Below are 19,372 nucleotides of genomic sequence, written 5' to 3'. Positions count from 1 at the left end.
AGATGTTATTAGGAACTTACTGGAAAGATAGCTACAGGAAACTTGAAACCATTTAGTTGTCCAGAACAAGGTTTAAGGTCTACATTTGTGCCTAAAACAGCTGGCATAAGACCAAAAGAACATGGGGAAGATGTGCCTATAATTAAACCTAGAAAATGTAATGCTTATTATTCTATATGATGCAAACACTACATTGGGCCTCTTGAAGAATGAAAATAACTTTCAGATTTGTTTCTTAAGACTGAATGTCTTGTACCATGTAACCATAAAGGGCAGCCAGCCAAAATATTTTAGATAGCATAAAACTTAGTCGCTTGCTATCCTCAGTGTCTAGCTGCTTCTTGTCTGACTTGCTGTGGGAGGTGTGGTGTTCTCTGAATGTGGAATAGATGGAAGGAGAAAGTGGGCAGAAGGCATGGGGAGCATTGCCATGAATCTTGAAAGTTCTTGGGAATTGATATGTAAAACCCATGTTTTATTTGCCTTGCTGTGCATAATGGTTTCATTATTAGAAGGATAAATAAAAGAGGTCCTCCCTTAGAGAGAGAGAGAGTGCAGATTCATACTGGCCTTGCACATGCTCCTTGGCTCGTGTTGATTGTCGTCTTGGTGTCCTCCATCACGTCTGGCTCTTACACTCCTTCTACTTGTTCTACCTTGGGGTTCCCTAGCCCCTCTGGGAGGGGTCTGACATCCCATTTAGAGTTGAGTGTTCCAAGGTATCTCACTCTGCATATTGTCTGGCTGTGAGTCTCTGTATTTGTTCCATCTGCTGTAGGAGGAACTTCTCTGATGATGGCCAAGCAAGTTGCTGATCTATTATTAGATCATCAGGAGTCATTTTATCACTATGGGTTTTTATTTGTTTGTTTATTTTGTATTTTGTGGGATTTTATTTTACACTCATGGTATATTGGTTTTACCTTAGGTCCCTGGACCATCTCAGTCTTCCCATAAGCATCACCCAAGACACCTAAAATCCAATGGACAGATTATTATTAAATCTTTTCATTATTTTTCATTTCTGTGCAGGTATTAAAATATGGTATATCTTACCTAACTGAGAAGAAATCAAGTACAGGACAGAACTAAATTATAGTAAAAACAATATAACACTAAGATTCGGGACAACGTTCCAATAAAAATTTATTACAACCTTGTATATTTTGTTAGCTATTAGTAAGCGTTTATTTCATAGTGTGTCTATTTTTTAAAAAATCAAGCTTTAATAGTATAGTAAAATGTTTCTACAATAAAAGGTTGTTAATCATCTTGACATTCATTGCAAGTCTTGTATTGACCAAATATTCTATTAAAAATGACCACACAGTCATCCCTTGCACAAACAGGTGATTAGTTCTAGGATTCCCTTCAGACATCAGAATCTTCAGGGGCTCACTTCCAATGTGCATAGCATCATGTGTGCTTATAGTCAATCCACAAACTCCCACAGACTTTGAGTCTTGACTGCATTACTCTAATACCTGCCAACTTCTCTAAATAGATTTTGGACTATGGTGTCCAAGGAGTAATGACAAGGAAAAAAATCTTTGTATGTTCAGTAGAAATGTACATTTTAAGAAGATTTTTCCATCTGCTGTTGTTTGAATTATGTGGGTGCATAGTGTTCTGACATTGAGAAAAAGAGTTATATGATATATTATTAAAATAGAATATATACACTAAAATAATGTAAGGTATAATAGAGGCAGTTAAAGTTGTAATCCAAAAATACTTCAGTGCTAAAATGAAGAGGGTAGCATAGTAATGATCCTTGGCTTTGTTGCTCCAAAGTACACTGAAATAATTTTTCTTAATTCAAGAGATCATGGCGGTAAAAAAAATTGCAGTGATTGGCGCTGGAGTCAGCGGACTAGGTGCCATTAAGTGCTGTTTGGAAGAGGGACTAGAACCTACATGTTTTGAAAAGAGCAGAGACATTGGAGGACTGTGGAGATATGAGGTAATTTTATAAATATTTTCAGAATATGGCATCATCTATGTGTATGAGAGTTGCTTCTATTCAACTAGGAAATAAAACTGATAACATAAATTATTTAAGTATACTTTCCAAATGATGATAAATATTTAAATAAACATGAGATTCCTTGTGGGATAAGCACGATCCTATTCAGTTTCATGTCCCTGGCAACCACACATACAACACTTAGGATATTGATATGCAAATTTTGCGTAAGAGTGTTGAAACTCAAAGATCATGCAAAAGCATTTTCCCTCTAGCAAACTTGCTAATAGTTGTGGCATTTTCTTCCATATCAAGCAATCACCCTATGCCATGTTTTGTGTTGTTAATTGGTTATTGGAAAGACATGTCTCTACCAAGAAAGGTGTGCTTCCTTACAAAGAGAGTCCTGTATAATAACTTCAAGGGGTGAGTCTATCTCAGTGTCTCCAAAAGAGGATGGAAGGGAAATCTCAACTTTGATGTGACTCTTTGGTCATGATCATCAAAAGCTGCTCTTATGAATTCACCACATCTATCTTGTTGTTGCCATTATCATTCCTCTATATTTTAATATACCTCATAGTTGTATTACTTCTTTTGTCCCAAATCATGTAAGTATTATCTCTATTACATTCTCTTAAACAAAACCCCTTCTGTTGTGAGGCAGACTTTGGAAGTCTCCCTTCCAAACCTTCTTTGAGTTATTTTTTTAATCTTGTCTGTTTGTGTGCATTCTTGGAGCCTGTTATTTGTTTCCTGTTGTAAAATAATTATTGTCACCATGGAGTTAGTCATTATAAATAGAGCTACAGAAAAGAACCTTCATCACGAAATGAGCCTAATGCCCTCATCCTGCTGAATTACTATTACAAAACCTGAAAATCAAATCATTACTTTTCAAAGAAAAGTATTCCAAACACCACAGTTCTGGTCACCCCTAACACATTCTGGAAGCCAAGGGTTGGTTCGTTTCCTTTAGGAGACACCAGAAAGTGGAAAGGCTGGAATATACAAATCTTTGACCTGCAATACATCCAAGGAGATGACAGCCTTCAGCGACTACCCCATCCCTGATGATTACCCCAACTACATGCACAACTTGAAAATGATGGAGTACCTCAGGATGTACGCCAGGCATTTTGGGCTCATGAAACACATCAAGTTCCAGGTAAGAAGCGGAACCCCACAACTTCCTGCTCCCTGGTCAAGGTGAAATATGTACAGCCAGAGCCAGCTGGGGAGGGGTTTCAATCTGCATTTTCCATCCTTGTCTATGTCACTTTCATGATTAATGAAGATGCATTTGTCTTATGTACTCCACCAGATGAGCACCGTCCCAGCTGGAACCTGAATCCCAACATTTGGCTAATTTTGTAAAGTAAAAATATATGTCATAGGAAATAAAAGCCAATGTGTTTGTGCTCTAAGAAGCCATAACATTTGGAAAATGGTCATTTAAGGAACTTTGCGTGCATACAACTCCTAACCACCCAGGAGCTGTGCATAGAGCTACTTTAGCTACTTAAACATAAAATTGTACAAGGAAAAAATGGATAGAAATGTCCCTTGTTTTGTTCCTTGTTTCCTAGACAAAGGTGCTCAGTATAAAGAAGCGCCCTGATTTTTCATCCTCTGGCCAGTGGGACGTTGTGGTGGAAGCTGATGAAGTGCAGAAAACTTACATCTTTGATGGGATAATGGTCTGCAGTGGTCACTACACGGAGAAATATTTTCCTTTACAGGATTTTGCAGGTATTTCTCTGGTGTGTGTGAGAGCAGACTCTCGGGAATCTATTACTTTAATTATTTACAACTTGACCAGTTTCCCTTTTCTTCCTCTTCTCCCAGTCTCTTCTGCCACTTATTCTCTAACACACACACAAACGCGCACACACACACACACACACACACACACACACACACACACACACACACCAACCAATCCTCCATTTCTATTCAGAAAAGGGCAGGCCTCCCATGGATATCAACAAAACATAGATCAAGTTACAGTAAAACTAAGCAACTCCCCTCATATTAAGGCTGGACAAGGCAACCCAGTATGAGGAAAAGGGTTCCAAAAGCAGACAAGAGTCCGAGACAGTCCCTGCTCCCACTGTTAGGAGTTTCACAAGAATATCAAGCTACACAACTGTAACACAGGCAGAGGGCCTCGGTCAGTCCCATGCATACGCCCTGGTTGTCCGTTCAGTCTCTGTGAGACCCTATGGCCCAGGTTAATTGATTCTGTGAGTTTTCTGGTAGTGTCCTTGACCCCACTGGCTCCTACAGTCCTTCCTCCCCCTCTTGAACAGGATTACCTGAGCTCTGCCTAATGTCTGTCTGTGGGTCTCTGCATCTGTTGCCATCAGTTACTAGCCTTTCTGATGACAACTGGGCTAGGCACCCATCTATGTGTATAGCAGAATGTTGTTAGGCATCATCACATTGACATTTTTTCCAGTCATGTCTGGTTTCATCCTAAGTCTCTAGGTCATCCAGCCTCTGGGATCTGGTGCTCCAGACAGTGATAGTGGTGGGTTCACTCTGGTGGCATAGGTCTCACTCTGGACAAGTTCTTGGTTGCTCACTCCCACCATCTGTGCCATCCTTACTCCAGCACATCCAATAGGCAGGATGAACTGTCGGTCCAAAGTTATGTGGTTGGACAGGAAATATCCAGTTCAGGCTGTATTTCCCTTTGGCAGCTGTCTCTTTCAGTACTTTTAATGTCTATTCTATCATAGGGATCAGTCAAAGGAGCGTATGCAGAGAGGATACCACAGAGGGTGTTGTAAGTTCATAGAATAGTTAGAGAAGATCTAGCAATTGAAGTAAAGATTGAATTGGTAACCAGAGTTCCTTGACAAACAAGATCTGAGAGAGACTTTCATGGAAGGGGAAGCAAGGTATAAAAATCAGTAGATGGGGAAAATGTGGAGACAGCTCAAGGATTAGCAAGTAATTGCAGTGCCTAGTTTGGGAGAAGCATATAAGAGTCAATGGAAAAGCATGTGCATACATGCATGCAGGAGAAGCAAGTATATAATCAAGTTTGTACTTTATAAAGGTCAGTCTTGCAGTAGCGTGAAATATTAATTGATAGAGGAATATGTTTGAGTCAGGAGCATCAATAAGAAAAACTTTAAACAGATCATTTAAGAGATAATGATGATAAGGACTTAAAACAATAGAAGTATGATTCAGAGAAGAGAATAAGAATTTGGAGATATTTTAGAAGTCTTTGTTACACTCAAGGAACGGCAGATTATGCATCATGGTACATTGTAATTTATGCCAATTATATTTTTGAAATATAATTTTCCAGAATGACTTGAAACTCTAATATGCCAAGCTTATGGTGTTAAAAAGAGTGTCCACTAGCCAGATGTCACTGATGACCACTCGATATGTGAAGGATATAAAATTAAGATGTTTCCTTTGTAAAATATTTATCACACTTAGAGGACACAGTAGAGGCATAGAAAGGATCTCATTAATAACCTTACATTAACTGTATAATTAGCATCTTAGCATATCCTGGATTAAGTAAAATATGGGATTGAAATTACTATTATATTCAGCACTTTTGGGCTCCTGGGAAGTTTAAAAATGCACATGTGGTTGGCATTCAATTGCTTTTGGACAACACTGATGTACATTGCTAAGGATCTTTAAAAATTTGTGAATATTACAAGAGTTTTTAAGAGTGAAGAAACTGTCTCATCTCGGAACAGAAAATTAGAAAAACACAATAATGTGTGTTTGACACATTGAGTAAATCTTAAATGGCTATATCTTTATTGGCTCCTTTAGAAAGAATCTGCTCTGATTTTGGTTTTAGCTATATAGTCACTGCTATCAACTGTTTTGTTCCTTGGGTGAGAACATTCTGTGATAGTGTCATAAAGTCCAAGGACAAACAAGAGAATTAAGTCATGTGAACTTCAAGTTTAGGAACGAAATTTACCAACCAGTGTTTTCCACTTCTTATGACTCGGGGGATTTGACTCTTCCGTCACAGGAATCACCAACTTCCAAGGCAGATATCTCCACAGCTGGGAGTACAAGCACCCAGGCAGCTTTGAGGGAAAGAGAGTGGTCGTGGTTGGCATTGGGAATTCTGGAGCAGATGTGGCAAGCGAGATCAGTCGTGTCGCTGAACAGGTTTGGTGTCATACCCTGATTCTGTTCTTGGGTGTAATCTAGATATCTGCAGAGAACATGAGTCTAGACTTTCTCTGGGTTTAGTAGTATTGTTCCCATTTGGATTTCAAGGGCATATTTTCTTCTGACTAAACATGAATAAGAGAATAAAGAATCCCAAAGTGACAATAATCCAAGTCCATGATGCACTGAAGTTTTGGAAGTAACACTCTAACTAGAGTCCAGTAACTCAGAAACAGCTACAGGTAGCTAAATGGGACATTTAAAAAAGAAATGAATTTTACAGAAAACACTGTTTTCACATTGGAAATGAAGTTTAAAGAGCAATCAGTATACACAAATCTGAGTACTTAAAATATATTGTTGATCTGTGTGTGAAGGTGTTGAGAAAAAGGGAAAAATCCCATAGGCTCCACTGACTATGAACAAATAAAAAGTAGGGAAAGAAAGAGGAGCAGTCCTTCCTCTGTGTGAAAGCTGCTGAGCATAGAGCATTATTTGCACAATTCAAAATTAAATTTTGATTCATACTTTATAGAAAAACACAAGATTTCCAATACCAAACACTTTTTGTAAAATAAGTCATGATTTTGAGATACAAGAGCCACAGTTCTCTATAGCAATTGGCATCACTCAAGTGTATGTGACATCCATAGAAAAACTTCCTCTTCAAGGTCTTGCTAAATGACACAAAATAGAACAAAATATTTGTCAAAATATATGCTCCCTTCTTTTGCACTAAAACATTTTGTTTGTAATTTTCCAGTTATGAAAGTGAGAAAATGCCAGTCTGAATTTCTGTATCTGACTTGTTTTGATCCAAACATTTTAGTCACATGCTTCTCCATCACTTTTAAATTTCATCTGAAAGAGCTTACATGGAATCTGAATATGAACTAACACTCGACATGAAAACCCACTGTGTTGTTGTGGAGTTTTTCCCATATTTTGGGACCTCAGATACTCCAGACATCTAACATACCTGGAGCAAACATCACAAGGAGAGTAGGCTCATGACAAGCATTAAATCAACTGAAATGGCTTCCAGCAATTGTATCTCTTTATAAAGTAGGGGCAGGGAAAGGAAGTTGCCTAGGTGGACAGTGCAGTACAAGAAGTTAATTCCATTCCCCTGACAATTAAAAAAAAAAAACTACTCCGAGGATCTAAGGCCAGAGTGATTTGCAACTAAATTACTGACTAGGCAACCACTTCTCTCTTGAAGGTTTTCCTCAGCACAAGAAAAGGGGCATGGATATGGAATCGGGTGTGGGAACATGGGAATCCTATGGATGCCACACTCTTCACTCGTTATAATAGAGTTGTCCAAAAGCTCTACCCCGATTGCCTGATCAACAGACATATAGAGAACAAGCTAAACTTGAGGTTTGACCATGCCAATTATGGACTACTGCCTCAACACAGGTAAAGTTTGGAATTTTAAACAGACAATACTGTAAGCTATTAGACTAGTCAACTAAATCTATAAGTACATGAATGGAATAAGCAATTCTTTTAATTTGTTGTGGCATTTCTTTTTACGGGGATTGCTGGAGGCCAGCTCCGGCAGGGTTCTTATGCCACAGGAAGGATGTGTGAAGTCAGCGAAAAATGAGGAGTCTAACCACCATCATCTTTCAAACTGATGGCCCCAACTAGTTCAGGCTGTCTTTATTTATACAAGTTATAATGCATTCAAGCATGAACAGTTTCAAATCATTTCTCTTTAAACATTTTCCAAGAATCACTAACATTCTAGTTTCTCTTCTTTCCCATTCCCTTGATCTCATTGACCTTTATTTAGCCCATATCATTATATAGCAAGCTAAATCTTTACATCTTATTCATACTGTGCCTTTCCCAGCAGCAAACATGCAGCTCACAAAATGAGAGATTTAAGCCCTGTGATTAATTCTTAACAATATGAGCTCAGCTGTGATGCCTAGGATATCATTTTCAGGTGTATATCAGTTTCTGAGTAATCTGTGTGTCACCGTTATTATATGGATTGCAGTTATAATCTTATTCTCTATAAGTTATAAAAGTAATAATGATTACTTCCTAACCCTGTAACTATTAAGACTAACCTATTCTGCCTGGCAATTTCTACATGTACGTTTCTTTTAAATGAATTGGGGATTTTAGATTACTTTATTGATATTGGAAAAGTATCTCTAAGTGTTCATGTCCTGGTGCCAGAGAGATCTCTGACTTTTCATGACCTATTTCTTTTTCTCTTTTTCCTTCTGTGTCCCTATAAGGTTTTTAATGTCATATATATAATTTTACATATTGATCCCATTCCCTCTCCCTCCCTCCCATGCTCCCCAACCTCCCTCCCACCCCACCGCACCACACCCCACTCCACAGGGAGAGTGATGCCTTCCAGAAGGGATCATCAAAATCTGTCAAGTCATTTGGAGTATGGACTAGGCCCTCCCTCCTGCCTCTAGGCTAAGGGAGTATACCTCCATGGGGAATGTGCTCCCAAAGTCCTTTCGTGCACCAGGGATACATCCTGGTTCCACTGTCAGAGGTCCCTTACACTGCCCAGGCCTTCTAACTGAGACACATGTTCAGGGGATCTGAGTAGGTACAATGCTGGTTTCCCAGCTATCAGTCTGGGGTCCATGAGCTCCCCCTTGTTCAGGTCAGCTGTCTCTGTGGGTTTCTGTAGCCTGGTTTTGACCCCTTTTCTTATCACTCCTCCCTCTCTGCAACTGGAGTTCAGGAGTTTGGCTCAGTGTTTAGCTGTGGGTGTCTGCTTCTGTTTCCATCAGCTACTAGATGAGGGCTCTATGATGGCATATAAGTTAGTTATTAATCTCATTATCAGGGAAGGGCATTTAAGGTAGCCTCTCCACTGTTGCACAGATTGTTAGTTGGGGTCATCCTTGTAGGTCTCTGGACATTTCTCTAGAATCACTTTTCTCTTCAAACCTATAATGGCTCCCTCTGCTATGGTATCTCTCTTTTTTTTCTTTCTTTCTTTTTTTCTTGTCTATTCAACCCCCAACTCAATCTTCCTAGTCCCACATGTTCAGAAGATACCAGAAAATGGAAAGATCTCCCATGCTCTTGGATAGGTAGGATAAACATAGTAAAAATGGCAATCTTTCCAAAAGCAGTCTACAGATTCAATCAATCCCCATCAAAATCTCAGCACAATTCTTCACTGACATTGAAAAGATAATACTCAACTTTATATGGAAAAACATAAGACCCAGGATAGCCAAAACAACCCTGTACAATTAATGTCAACTTTTAAGAAACTGTTTTGTTGATTCTTAAGATCTTTGGAATATGTTTATCTTTTTTGGTATTGAATAAGCAATAATCTACCAGTAAAAGGAAATAGTTACAAAGACTAACAGGTAGGGATTCAATTTTCAAGCCAGATGAATAAGCAATAATCATTAATTTTAGTGAGTTCCCCCTGCTTATTTAGGATGACTACAAAGGCAGCCAGGGACAACTGGAGAAACTCTTTTCTGTAACAGATCAGAGAAATTTGGTTTTTCTGTAGAGGCTTTTGTTCCCAGTAAACTCAGGCATAATCACAACTAACAAGGAAAAACTAAGAATTACCATATGATTAAGCATAGCAAAATTTTGAGAAGTCTGAGGTCTTTGAGCTCCCTAAGATCAGCGCAAGAGTGTGCAATATTGTATCCATAGGTCCTTGCCAAATGGATGGGATTCTCAAAGGGCCTTGCCATCTAAGGAGCAGCATTTGCAACACACTTATGTGCCAATCCCAAGAGTGACAGCATGGCTTCTGCTAGGGGAATATACAAATTATTTTCTTCCTAGTGAGGGTTCTTTATTATCACACTAAGGTACAAGAAAAGTAGTGCAGAGTTGGGGAAGTAGAGACTTTAAATTTTGTCTTATTTTTGAAATTTGTACAAGGTCACTTTGCCACATTCTTCCACTTTGTCTCCATTTTCTGTCAAGTATTTCATGTGAGTTCCAGGCCACCGAAGGCTACATAGTGAATCTCTGTCTCAATAAGCAATTAACACAGTTATTCCTTATGAAAATGTTGTTATCTAAAAATATTTAGTGTGTATTAACAAATCTGATATGATATTGTGTTCTTAATTAGTGGTCTGCTATTAGGAAAGTGAAATCAAAGAGTTTCATGGTCCCTCCAAGGTCCCCCAATGGGTAGGAGACTGAGAAAGTATCAAGGTTCCGTCCTGAATCAGAAAACTAGGCCTTTATTAATGAGACACATTGCCTTCAGAGGACATTGAAAAGCAGAATAAAATTTGTTGAAGCTATACAACCATTTCCAGGGTTTTTGCCTGCACTCCATTTTTATTAAGACGTGTATATTCATCTCTTGATACACAGAATTTTTGGCCACCGAACAGTTTTCAGTGATGACCTGCCAAATCGTATCATTATTGGAAAAGTTCAGATAAAACCAAACGTGAAGGAGTTCACCTCAACAACAGCCATCTTTGAGGATGGAACTGAGGAGAGCATAGATGATGTCATCTTTGCCACAGGCTACACACTGTCCTTCCCTTTCTTGAATGATGACTCCACAATTCTGGACAGCCAGCTTTCCATGTTTAAATTTGTCTTCCCTCCTGCGTTAGAAAAGCCAACTTTAGCTTTCATTGGCATCATACAGCCATTTGGAGCCATCATCCCTACATCAGAGCTCCAAAGCCGATGGGTTGTACGTGTGTTCGCTGGTATGTATGAATCTTCCCATGAATACAATATGTTTCAAATGCTCTGCGATTTAAGAGTCACTCAGAGGTCTTCTATTCTGTTGCTCTCTCTCTTATCTGAAATTTCACCATTAAAAATAAAATGCTACAGCCAGGAGGTGATAGCACATGCCTTTAATCACAGCACTCAGGAGGCAGAGGCAGGTGGATCTCTATGAGTTTTAAGACAGCCTAGTCTGCAGAGTGAGTTCCAGGACAGTCAGAACTATACATAGAAACCCTGTCTTGAACAACCAATGATAACTATAATGGTGATGATGATGATAAAAGAAACTACTTTGGATTCTTCTTAAGGGTGAGAGTTTATTTAAGAGAATTCTACTAAAATGAAAACACCCAAATAATAAAATTCATAAAACCAAATAAATTATGAGGTTATATTTTAATGAAGCTGTCTACTCATTTTCTACTTTTCAGCAGAAAATTAACTTACGGTGAGGTTTTATGGAAACATAAATTGACTAAGGTCAGAAAACAAATGAGAAACACACCACATAGGACACATATCAGAAATGTATTGAAGTCATTTTATCTTCTTCCTTTGTGCAAATGGGACCATAGATTATGTGAATATTGGGGGCAGGAAAGTTCAAGCAGATAATGGAGTGATGTGGGAAAGGAATACAATGGGTGGGAGAAGGATTGGCCAAAATGAAGAGTGCATGAATAAGATAAATGGGAACCTATGATCTTGCAACACAAGTGAAAATATAGTAAAGGGGCAGTAGAATATAGTGATATGAAAGAACTGGAGAGGGAATGCTGGGAGAATATGCACTTTATGGTATCTAGATTTTTTTCTCTTACAATATTATAAACTGATCCTCATTTTACAGTCATTCTCTTCACTTACTATACAGCACTCTGTATTCTTTTCTATTCAGTATGTGCATATGGCTGTGTGTACACATATATCCACAATTTTTTGTTTTGATGAACAGTTAGAAAAATTATAAACAGCAGTGACTGGACAAGCCTGCACATGTATTTCATGGAGGATGTGCACATTTCCATTTGGTATATGTTCAGAAGGATAATTGATATTTCACAAGGTGTGCATATGTGTACAGTAGTAGTTGAAAGTCCTACATGACCTTTCAATTCTCTAATTCTATTCCTTTTCTGCTTTGCACACCCATGTTTGAAATGTATTTTGAAATATTTGAGGGTACTTGTATATAGGCAATATTTTTTAGATACTAACAGATATGTGACAACAGGTAAAGCAACAAGGCAGATAGTTTACAAGCAGGGTGCCTGCCTCCCAAGTGCTATTTAACATTCTGCTTGTTGTGTATTCCTTGTCCCTGACACATTCACACATAGACAATCTCCATTCGCAATTATTTTCTCTCCTTTCAAAATGTAGATATTGCAGTTTGGGGACATTTTCCATCAGTGTAAACTCTTGGGATGCACAATAAAACTTAAGAGATGTTCTTAACTCAAAAGACAGGACAAAAAATGTGGTTGAGATGTAAGCTCAATGCTAAGCAATGTTCTGATAAGAGAAATTTTCAATCGGGTCCCAATATGGTTTGGGGATCTTTGGAAAACTACAAGACATGTTAAGGGCATTCATAGTATTTAGGGATGCTAAATGTACATTTAAATTAAGAAAAGTTTAAGTGAAAGCTGAATTCCCTGACTGACATCCTGGGCATTTGATGGATAGGCAATTCTCTTCCTTTGAAATTCTTTAAACACAAGGCTTTGGTTGGAAACTATATAGAGACATGATGATTCTTTTCTCTTTCAAGACCATCTTTTTTTGTTTACTTGTGTACCTTGGTCCTCATGTCAACCCTCCAATATTTATATCTTGTTTCCTCAGGACTGAAAAAGTTGCCCTCAAAGAAAGACATGATGGCTGATATCAACAGAAAGAAACAAAAAATGACCAAAGAGTAAGAAACCTAAGTTTTTCTTAAAATAAACAAAACCTGTTCAGAGAGGGATATTTGATTTATTTTTATAGTTTGCTGCAGCTACATGAGCCCTAATAAGATAATTTTAGCTCAGTGATATCATGTTGGGTTTTTGTTTAAACATGGGTCTGTCGGTGAAACATAAATCTGACATTACATATTAAATAAAAGCCACAAAACACTAAGTCTACATGAAGAGTAAAATGCAATTCTTAATTTCTCACTGCAAAAACAAGAATAGAGGTTCAAAAATACCATAACATAGACCTACCAGATATACTTCTCAGTATTTACCCAAAGACTCCAGACCAACATATCACATCAGTATTTATTTCATTCCCCCTTCACAGTAACTAGGTTAGGGGAGCAATACAGGTGTCCAGGGGGAGAGCAAAAAAAAAAGTACATTATATTCCCAATGAAGATCTTAGCCACAAACAAGAATAAGTTATATCACTTGCAAGAATATGGATATAAATGAAAAAGATATTGCATTGTACTTGTCTCTCATTCATGAGTCCTAGACATTGCAGATATATAAACTCATCTGTGTTGTAACATGAAAATAGCAACAAAACAATCTGGGCAGCTAAGGAGACCAATGGCAATATGAGGAAATAAAGTAAAGGGTAGTGAGGTCAGGGGATCATATGCTCAAAGTAGATTATATACTTGCATGGAAAGGCACTTATGCAACCCTGTATAATTTTAAAGAAATGGCAGAGCAAACAAAGAAGGGTTCATGATATCCAGAAGACAGCATTTTTGCAGACCTTCTCTTCATCTTCTGGTTTTACATTCCTTCCTTCCCCTCTTCCTTGATATTCTCCTAACCTTGGAGGGGATGATACAAATGCCCTGTTTTGGCCTGAGCACTTGCCCATCACTCATTCTCAGCACCATGAGTCCCTGAATCTATCACCATCCATTACAAAGTGAAACTGTCCTATTAAGGCTGAGAGTAGCAGTATCTGTTTATGAGTGGAAACAAATATTTAGAAGGTAGTTTCGAGTCACACAAATCTAACTACACAATAGTACATTTTCTCTTAATGCCTCAAAACTCTTCAGTCATGGACTTTTTACTGGGTTTATAGTATGAGGCATGAATTTCTTCATGTGGAGCAGCATATCCAATAAGAGGGTGATTGGTTACCCCACAACAGTCTTGCTGTCATTGCACTGGCGGAACATCTTGCCTGGCAGGTAGATACTGACATTCACTAAGATTCACAGTTGGGGAAAACCAAAGATGACTGTTCTATGCTTGCAGCAATGAATTTGGTACTAAATGCTTTAGCACTGCTTTCCTTTGCCTTATTTTACATTTCTTTTTAATTTATTTGGCTACTTTCATTCACTTTTTAATTGTAATTATCTTAAATGATACAAATTTATCTCCTCCCAAGATTTTGAAAAGTTTTGAAGTTTTTTAAACTGTGACACTTTCTATTTTGTGTCTCTTTTATCCAAGATTGATTTAACAAAGTTGGGTTTCTTATTTAGTTTGGATACAGAGACTCATTTTATAGCCTAAGCTAGCCTTGAACTCACTATGTAGCCCAGGCTGACCTTGAGCTCATGGTGATTCTCCTTCCTCAGCCTCCCTAATCCTGGAACTACAATTGTATGTCACTGTGCCTGCTTGCAGGGAAACTTTTAATTTTCAAGTGTTTGATCTTCTAAAAATAGTAACTTATGATTATCTAGGACTATCCAAAGGAAGAATTTGTGCACAGAATTAGTATCTGGAGAAGATAGCTTATGTAGCTTGGAAACTTTAAGTGAGCAATAGAGTTTCATACATTGTGACATATATCCCTTGCTAATTTAATTCACATCATGGAACTGGATTCTGTATCTAGAAGGGGAATCCAGATAAAAGACTTCATCCAGTCATTCAGCGTTTCCTTTTTATATATGCGGGTCACTCCGCTGGATGCTGGGGACCTTTAAAGCCCTCAGAGAATTACAACATGCCTTAAGAGACTATATAGTATGATAAGGGAGTTGAGGCAAATATGTGAAATTAAGATTTAATGAGCGTAAAACAGTGGAATCAACAAGCTAATAATAGCAAGGTCTATTGGGAACTTGGGGAACAACAGAGACTGAAATCTGATTCTTATGTTTCTGTTCTCACACAGCTCAATGGAAAGCATCAGAGATAAGGGTCGAGTTCAATTCATCGACTACATGGATGAAATTGCTTCGGAGTTGGGTGTCAAACCCAACCTGCTCTCTCTCTTCCTCTGGGATACAAAGCTGGCCAAGGAGATTTTCTGGGGACCCTGCACCTCATACCAGTACCGTCTCCAGGGGCCAGGGAAATGGGCTGGGGCTCGAGCAGCCATCCTCACTCAGAGAGAAAGAATTCTCAAACCCCTGAGAACCCGTGTGCTCAAACACTCCCAGATCTCCCTCTCTCCTCTTCTCTGGGTCAAAAGTATCTGTGTTGTTATTTTTTTCCTTGTTTCCATGTTAGTTATCACGCATATCACAAGTAATTAACTTCATATTGACACAGATATTTATGAAGCTAGAGAGTAAACTATTGTTATTTAAACTGTGTATCTTAGGATCTATTAAATATATGGGGAAACATGTTTATTAGACTAGTTCACAAATGGATTTTTCAGAAATGGAACAAAATTACTTCAATAATGACTTTATGAGGTTTGAAAGGGTACTATTTATTTCCATTTTATTCCAAAACTAATTTGAGAAGTTTATATATAACATGACCAAGAATAATAATTCAAAGTGGGATGAATTTGATTTAATAAAAGACCAGAGAGACTATTTAACTAAAAATAAACCTATTTAACAAAAAAAAAAAAAAAACTGGAATAAACCTTATTTAAGAAAAGAGCAGAAAAACTATGTAACCAGGAATAAACCTTAAAAGTACATTCTATGCCCTCAAATCATCTTTCCCATTCTGACCCCCCAGAAAACAAAAGCTGTTTCCATCTGTTGGTTGGTTAATTGGTTGATTGTTAGTTTTAAGACAGGGTCACAATGTGTATGCAGTCTGGAATGGCCTCATATCCATGCTTTTCACTACCACATGCTAGTATTGTAAGCCAGGGCTAGCCACTGGGCCCTTTTGAGAAAGATTCTTTAATAGTTATCACATAACCAAACAGCTATATTTGTAAGTGTTACAGGTCAATATGATATGTTGCAGCTCCTGATTTGATGCTCTAGAATGACTGATAGCACTGTCCAGTATTTCTGCCAGAATGCTTAGCTTGAATGAAATTGAAGAACAACCTGAGGAAATGAAGAAAGGTCAACATTCCCAATAATCTTGGCTCCGTTCTAAATTAAAGCTGAACTACAGTGCTATAATGATCAAATGAATGTATGTAAATGCTGAATGATAATTCTAATACAAATGAGGGAATTTTAAGTTCTACTAATATATAGCCTTATAGAATTAGGGATAACACTGTGTGGTATAATAATGCTATGTTTATGCAGTAGGATATGCTTATTTCTAAGAGATATGCAGAAGTAGGAGTTAAGTGCCATGATACATATATTTTATTTGCAATAGATGTATAAGCTTATCTGCATATGAGAGACTGACAAGGACTGGTTAAAAGTTGTGCAGCTGTTCAAGGCACTACTCTTTTCAGCCCTTTTGTAACCCTGAGAATTTCAAAATAAAAAAAAAACTTTAAAAACTTATTTTCTACAGTGATTTATGTACTAAAATGAAAGAGACTCTTCTAATCAATGACCACATACTGTAATGAAAATATCTTCCATGATAGCCTTGCTCCTGATGCTCTAGAACATTGAGATTGCAGGAGACCATTCACTATGAAATAGTCCCCCACCCTTCCTGAGGCGAGGTGGGAGAGGGATACTGTGTGAAGCTCCTAACACTGAAGATAATGAAACTTGAAAGGCTAAGGAAGCTCCTGAAAAAGAATAGTACTTACTAGACCTCTGGCTAGCTTTAAAGGCCATAAACAGTATCTGAAGAAGAGAGACTCTAGTGAAATTACTTGCAAGCTGAGAAGAAAGCTCCAGGGATACAGGTTTTGTGAGTCATCAGCAGTACTAGGATGGATTTTTGTTTGGTGACGCCTCAATCACATGTCAAATCGAGGGCTGGTAGAACTTCCAGGCTTATGACAGTGGGAGAAAGAACTGCATACCAGATTGTCAAGTTCTGTTTATGTACAAATCCGTCACGGAATTCACACTGAGAATCAGAGAAGTGTCAGCTCAGACTTTCTTCTTGCCTTGTGTTGCATTATGAATGTCTGCAGTTAAGGATTTCAAGGCAATAATCTTTAAGTCACATATAGCTTTTGTGACGAATCATTTTACTGAGCTACAGTAATCTAACTTATAAATCTACCCCAGCCTAGGCAAACTGCCACAGTCTACAATGTACTGAGGGGAAAAAATGAACTGAGAGTTCTCTGTCCAAACTCACCATTCCTTAGAGCCACAATAAATGGCTTCTGCCACGGACCTTTGACACAGAACCTGTATCAACATGAAACCCGATATTCAGTAAAAAGAAACATCATGTATTACTTACTCTTAGATTTAGAACAATAATCTTAATGCAAATCAAAACTTTCTTCCTCCCCTCCATGAATGGCCTTTTTCATTGGTCCCCTCTTTGAAGATCAGAATCCTAGCATACATGTAGACCATAATTAAAGCTACATCCAGCATCAAACCATAGCTAATCTTCCATTTTAAGCTGTACTAATTAGAACTTGCCCAATACTCTTTCTTATCTCTTCTCTGTCCTGCTTTCTTTGCTCAGTAGCAGTCACTAAGAGATGTCATCCGCAGGTGCAGTCCATCCTAAGTCCTCATCTTGTTCTGATGGTAATGATATGCATTAAGCTGTATTGACATCTTTGGGAGGGTTTAAAATGTGATGCTTCTGCCTCCTAACTACTTTAAATTTTGATCTTCATATCATTACAAGAAATTTATATCTACCCCCAAAAGAAACATAATTAAAATACTTTGTCAACACTTCCTTTAAACACCCCCTCAATTAGCTTTTCAATATATTTTCCCTGGCAAAGTTACCCACTTTTGTAGCATGAAATCATATGAATATGATTCCTACCTTTATATTCCTAAATTTAGTCATTACATGAGAAGAGTACACATTGCATCTTTCTTCCCCAACCACCAAAAGCACTACCATCCACGATTCCAGAGTATCTTTGTCATGAGGCATGATTATTAAGATTTCCACCAAGAAAAAGAAAATTCATCATTGGCTTTTCAAACATCAGGGAATTGTTACTTAAAGAAATGTACTAATCCTAAGTCATCTGAGTATACAAAACTAGGGTTTATAAGAAAAGATTCTAAAAAAGTAGAGTTCTGCTCCAAGCCTGGAGGAGCATCCCAATGATTGGGGCTTCCATAATCAAATAGGCTAACTTAGGAAGTTGTGCAATCCCAGGTCCGAGAGTGCTCCCTGAGAGGGTGAGTGATCACCACACAGGTGATGGGAGTTCCTGCAACAGTAACCAAACAAAATGACTGAGAATTTTAAGTTTTACATAATTTTAAACTTAATTCTGCAGATCTATGCATAATTTTGAGCAGAGTAATTTTTAAGGTATTATGAAAATTCATAAGGACAAAGCAAAAATCTTAAGCACACACCAAGAAAAGTGTTCTTCAAAGAAGCAACTATTATATTAACATCTCCTATGAGAAAAAATATGAGTTAAATATCTTTACTGGAGAAAAATAGCTACACAACTCATAGAACATGGAGAAGTTGAACTGATGCCTATCTAGTGCCTTATTAGCCCCTATGAACTAGTGTTCATGATAATAGAAGATATTTTGCATCCTAGCAAAGGAGCATCTAAAAGTCAAGGATTGGGGTAGCTGGGGTGTTGTGAAATTAGATGTCACCAGCATAACAGATGTCATGAGGTGGGTTCTCTGCTAAAAGGACAAAAAAGATAGCTACTAAAATTTTAGTCAAAGTTTTATAAGCAACTGAAGCCAGACAACCTCCCTAGAACACCAGCTTCTAGTGGTGTACAATGCCCTACCACAACTGGAACCACTGGCCAGTACTTGTAGAGTGACAATATGAACTAGCCAGTCTATAAAGGAGGTGTGTGGATATTTCATTTTGTCAGTACAATCCACTGTAGTGTGTCTCTCTACTCTAATCAGTGGTATGTATTCTACAACCTTGTAATATACTGGCTCCTAAGCTGTGGGCTGTGATGGCTTCTGGTTACCTATGAAACTACCCCACAATCTCTACTGTTGATGTGGACTTTGATGACAAGTCAGATGAACGAACGGTCTCACAGGACACTGCTATACAAAGGTAAAACTTCCAAGCCCAGGGTGTATTTTAGAAGGAGTGGCAGGGGGTGACACTAAGATTTTTTAAGAGCTAGTTACAAGCATTGACTCAGATTAGCAGCCACTTGAATATAACCACTGTGATAGATAGCCCCATCACCCTTGAGTAACCTACTTGGCTGTCCCTGCATGGTTACTCAGCAGACAGACTGTAAGCTGTGGTATGTGGAGTTTTA

The 19,372-nt window shown here is 38.0% G+C and overlaps 1 protein-coding gene across 1 annotated transcript; it reads left to right on the top strand.

Annotated features, from left to right (window-relative positions):
- Positions 1–1,828: 1,828 nt before the first annotated feature.
- LOC127223243 (flavin-containing monooxygenase 5) lies at positions 1,829–15,398 on the top strand. The gene is made up of 8 exons (XM_051185731.1): positions 1,829–1,963; positions 2,946–3,134; positions 3,556–3,718; positions 5,988–6,130; positions 7,356–7,555; positions 10,490–10,839; positions 12,713–12,785; positions 14,954–15,398. Exons 1-8 carry the CDS (start codon positions 1,829–1,831, stop codon positions 15,315–15,317), a joined length of 1,617 nt encoding a protein of 538 aa, XP_051041688.1. The 3' UTR covers positions 15,318–15,398.
- Positions 15,399–19,372: the final 3,974 nt, after the last annotated feature.

The sequence above is a fragment of the Phodopus roborovskii genome, unplaced genomic scaffold, assembly GCF_943737965.1.
Source record: "Phodopus roborovskii unplaced genomic scaffold, PHOROB, whole genome shotgun sequence".
Taxonomy (NCBI): Eukaryota; Metazoa; Chordata; class Mammalia; order Rodentia; family Cricetidae; genus Phodopus; species Phodopus roborovskii.
This window is presented reverse-complemented; position numbering and strand designations above follow the sequence as displayed.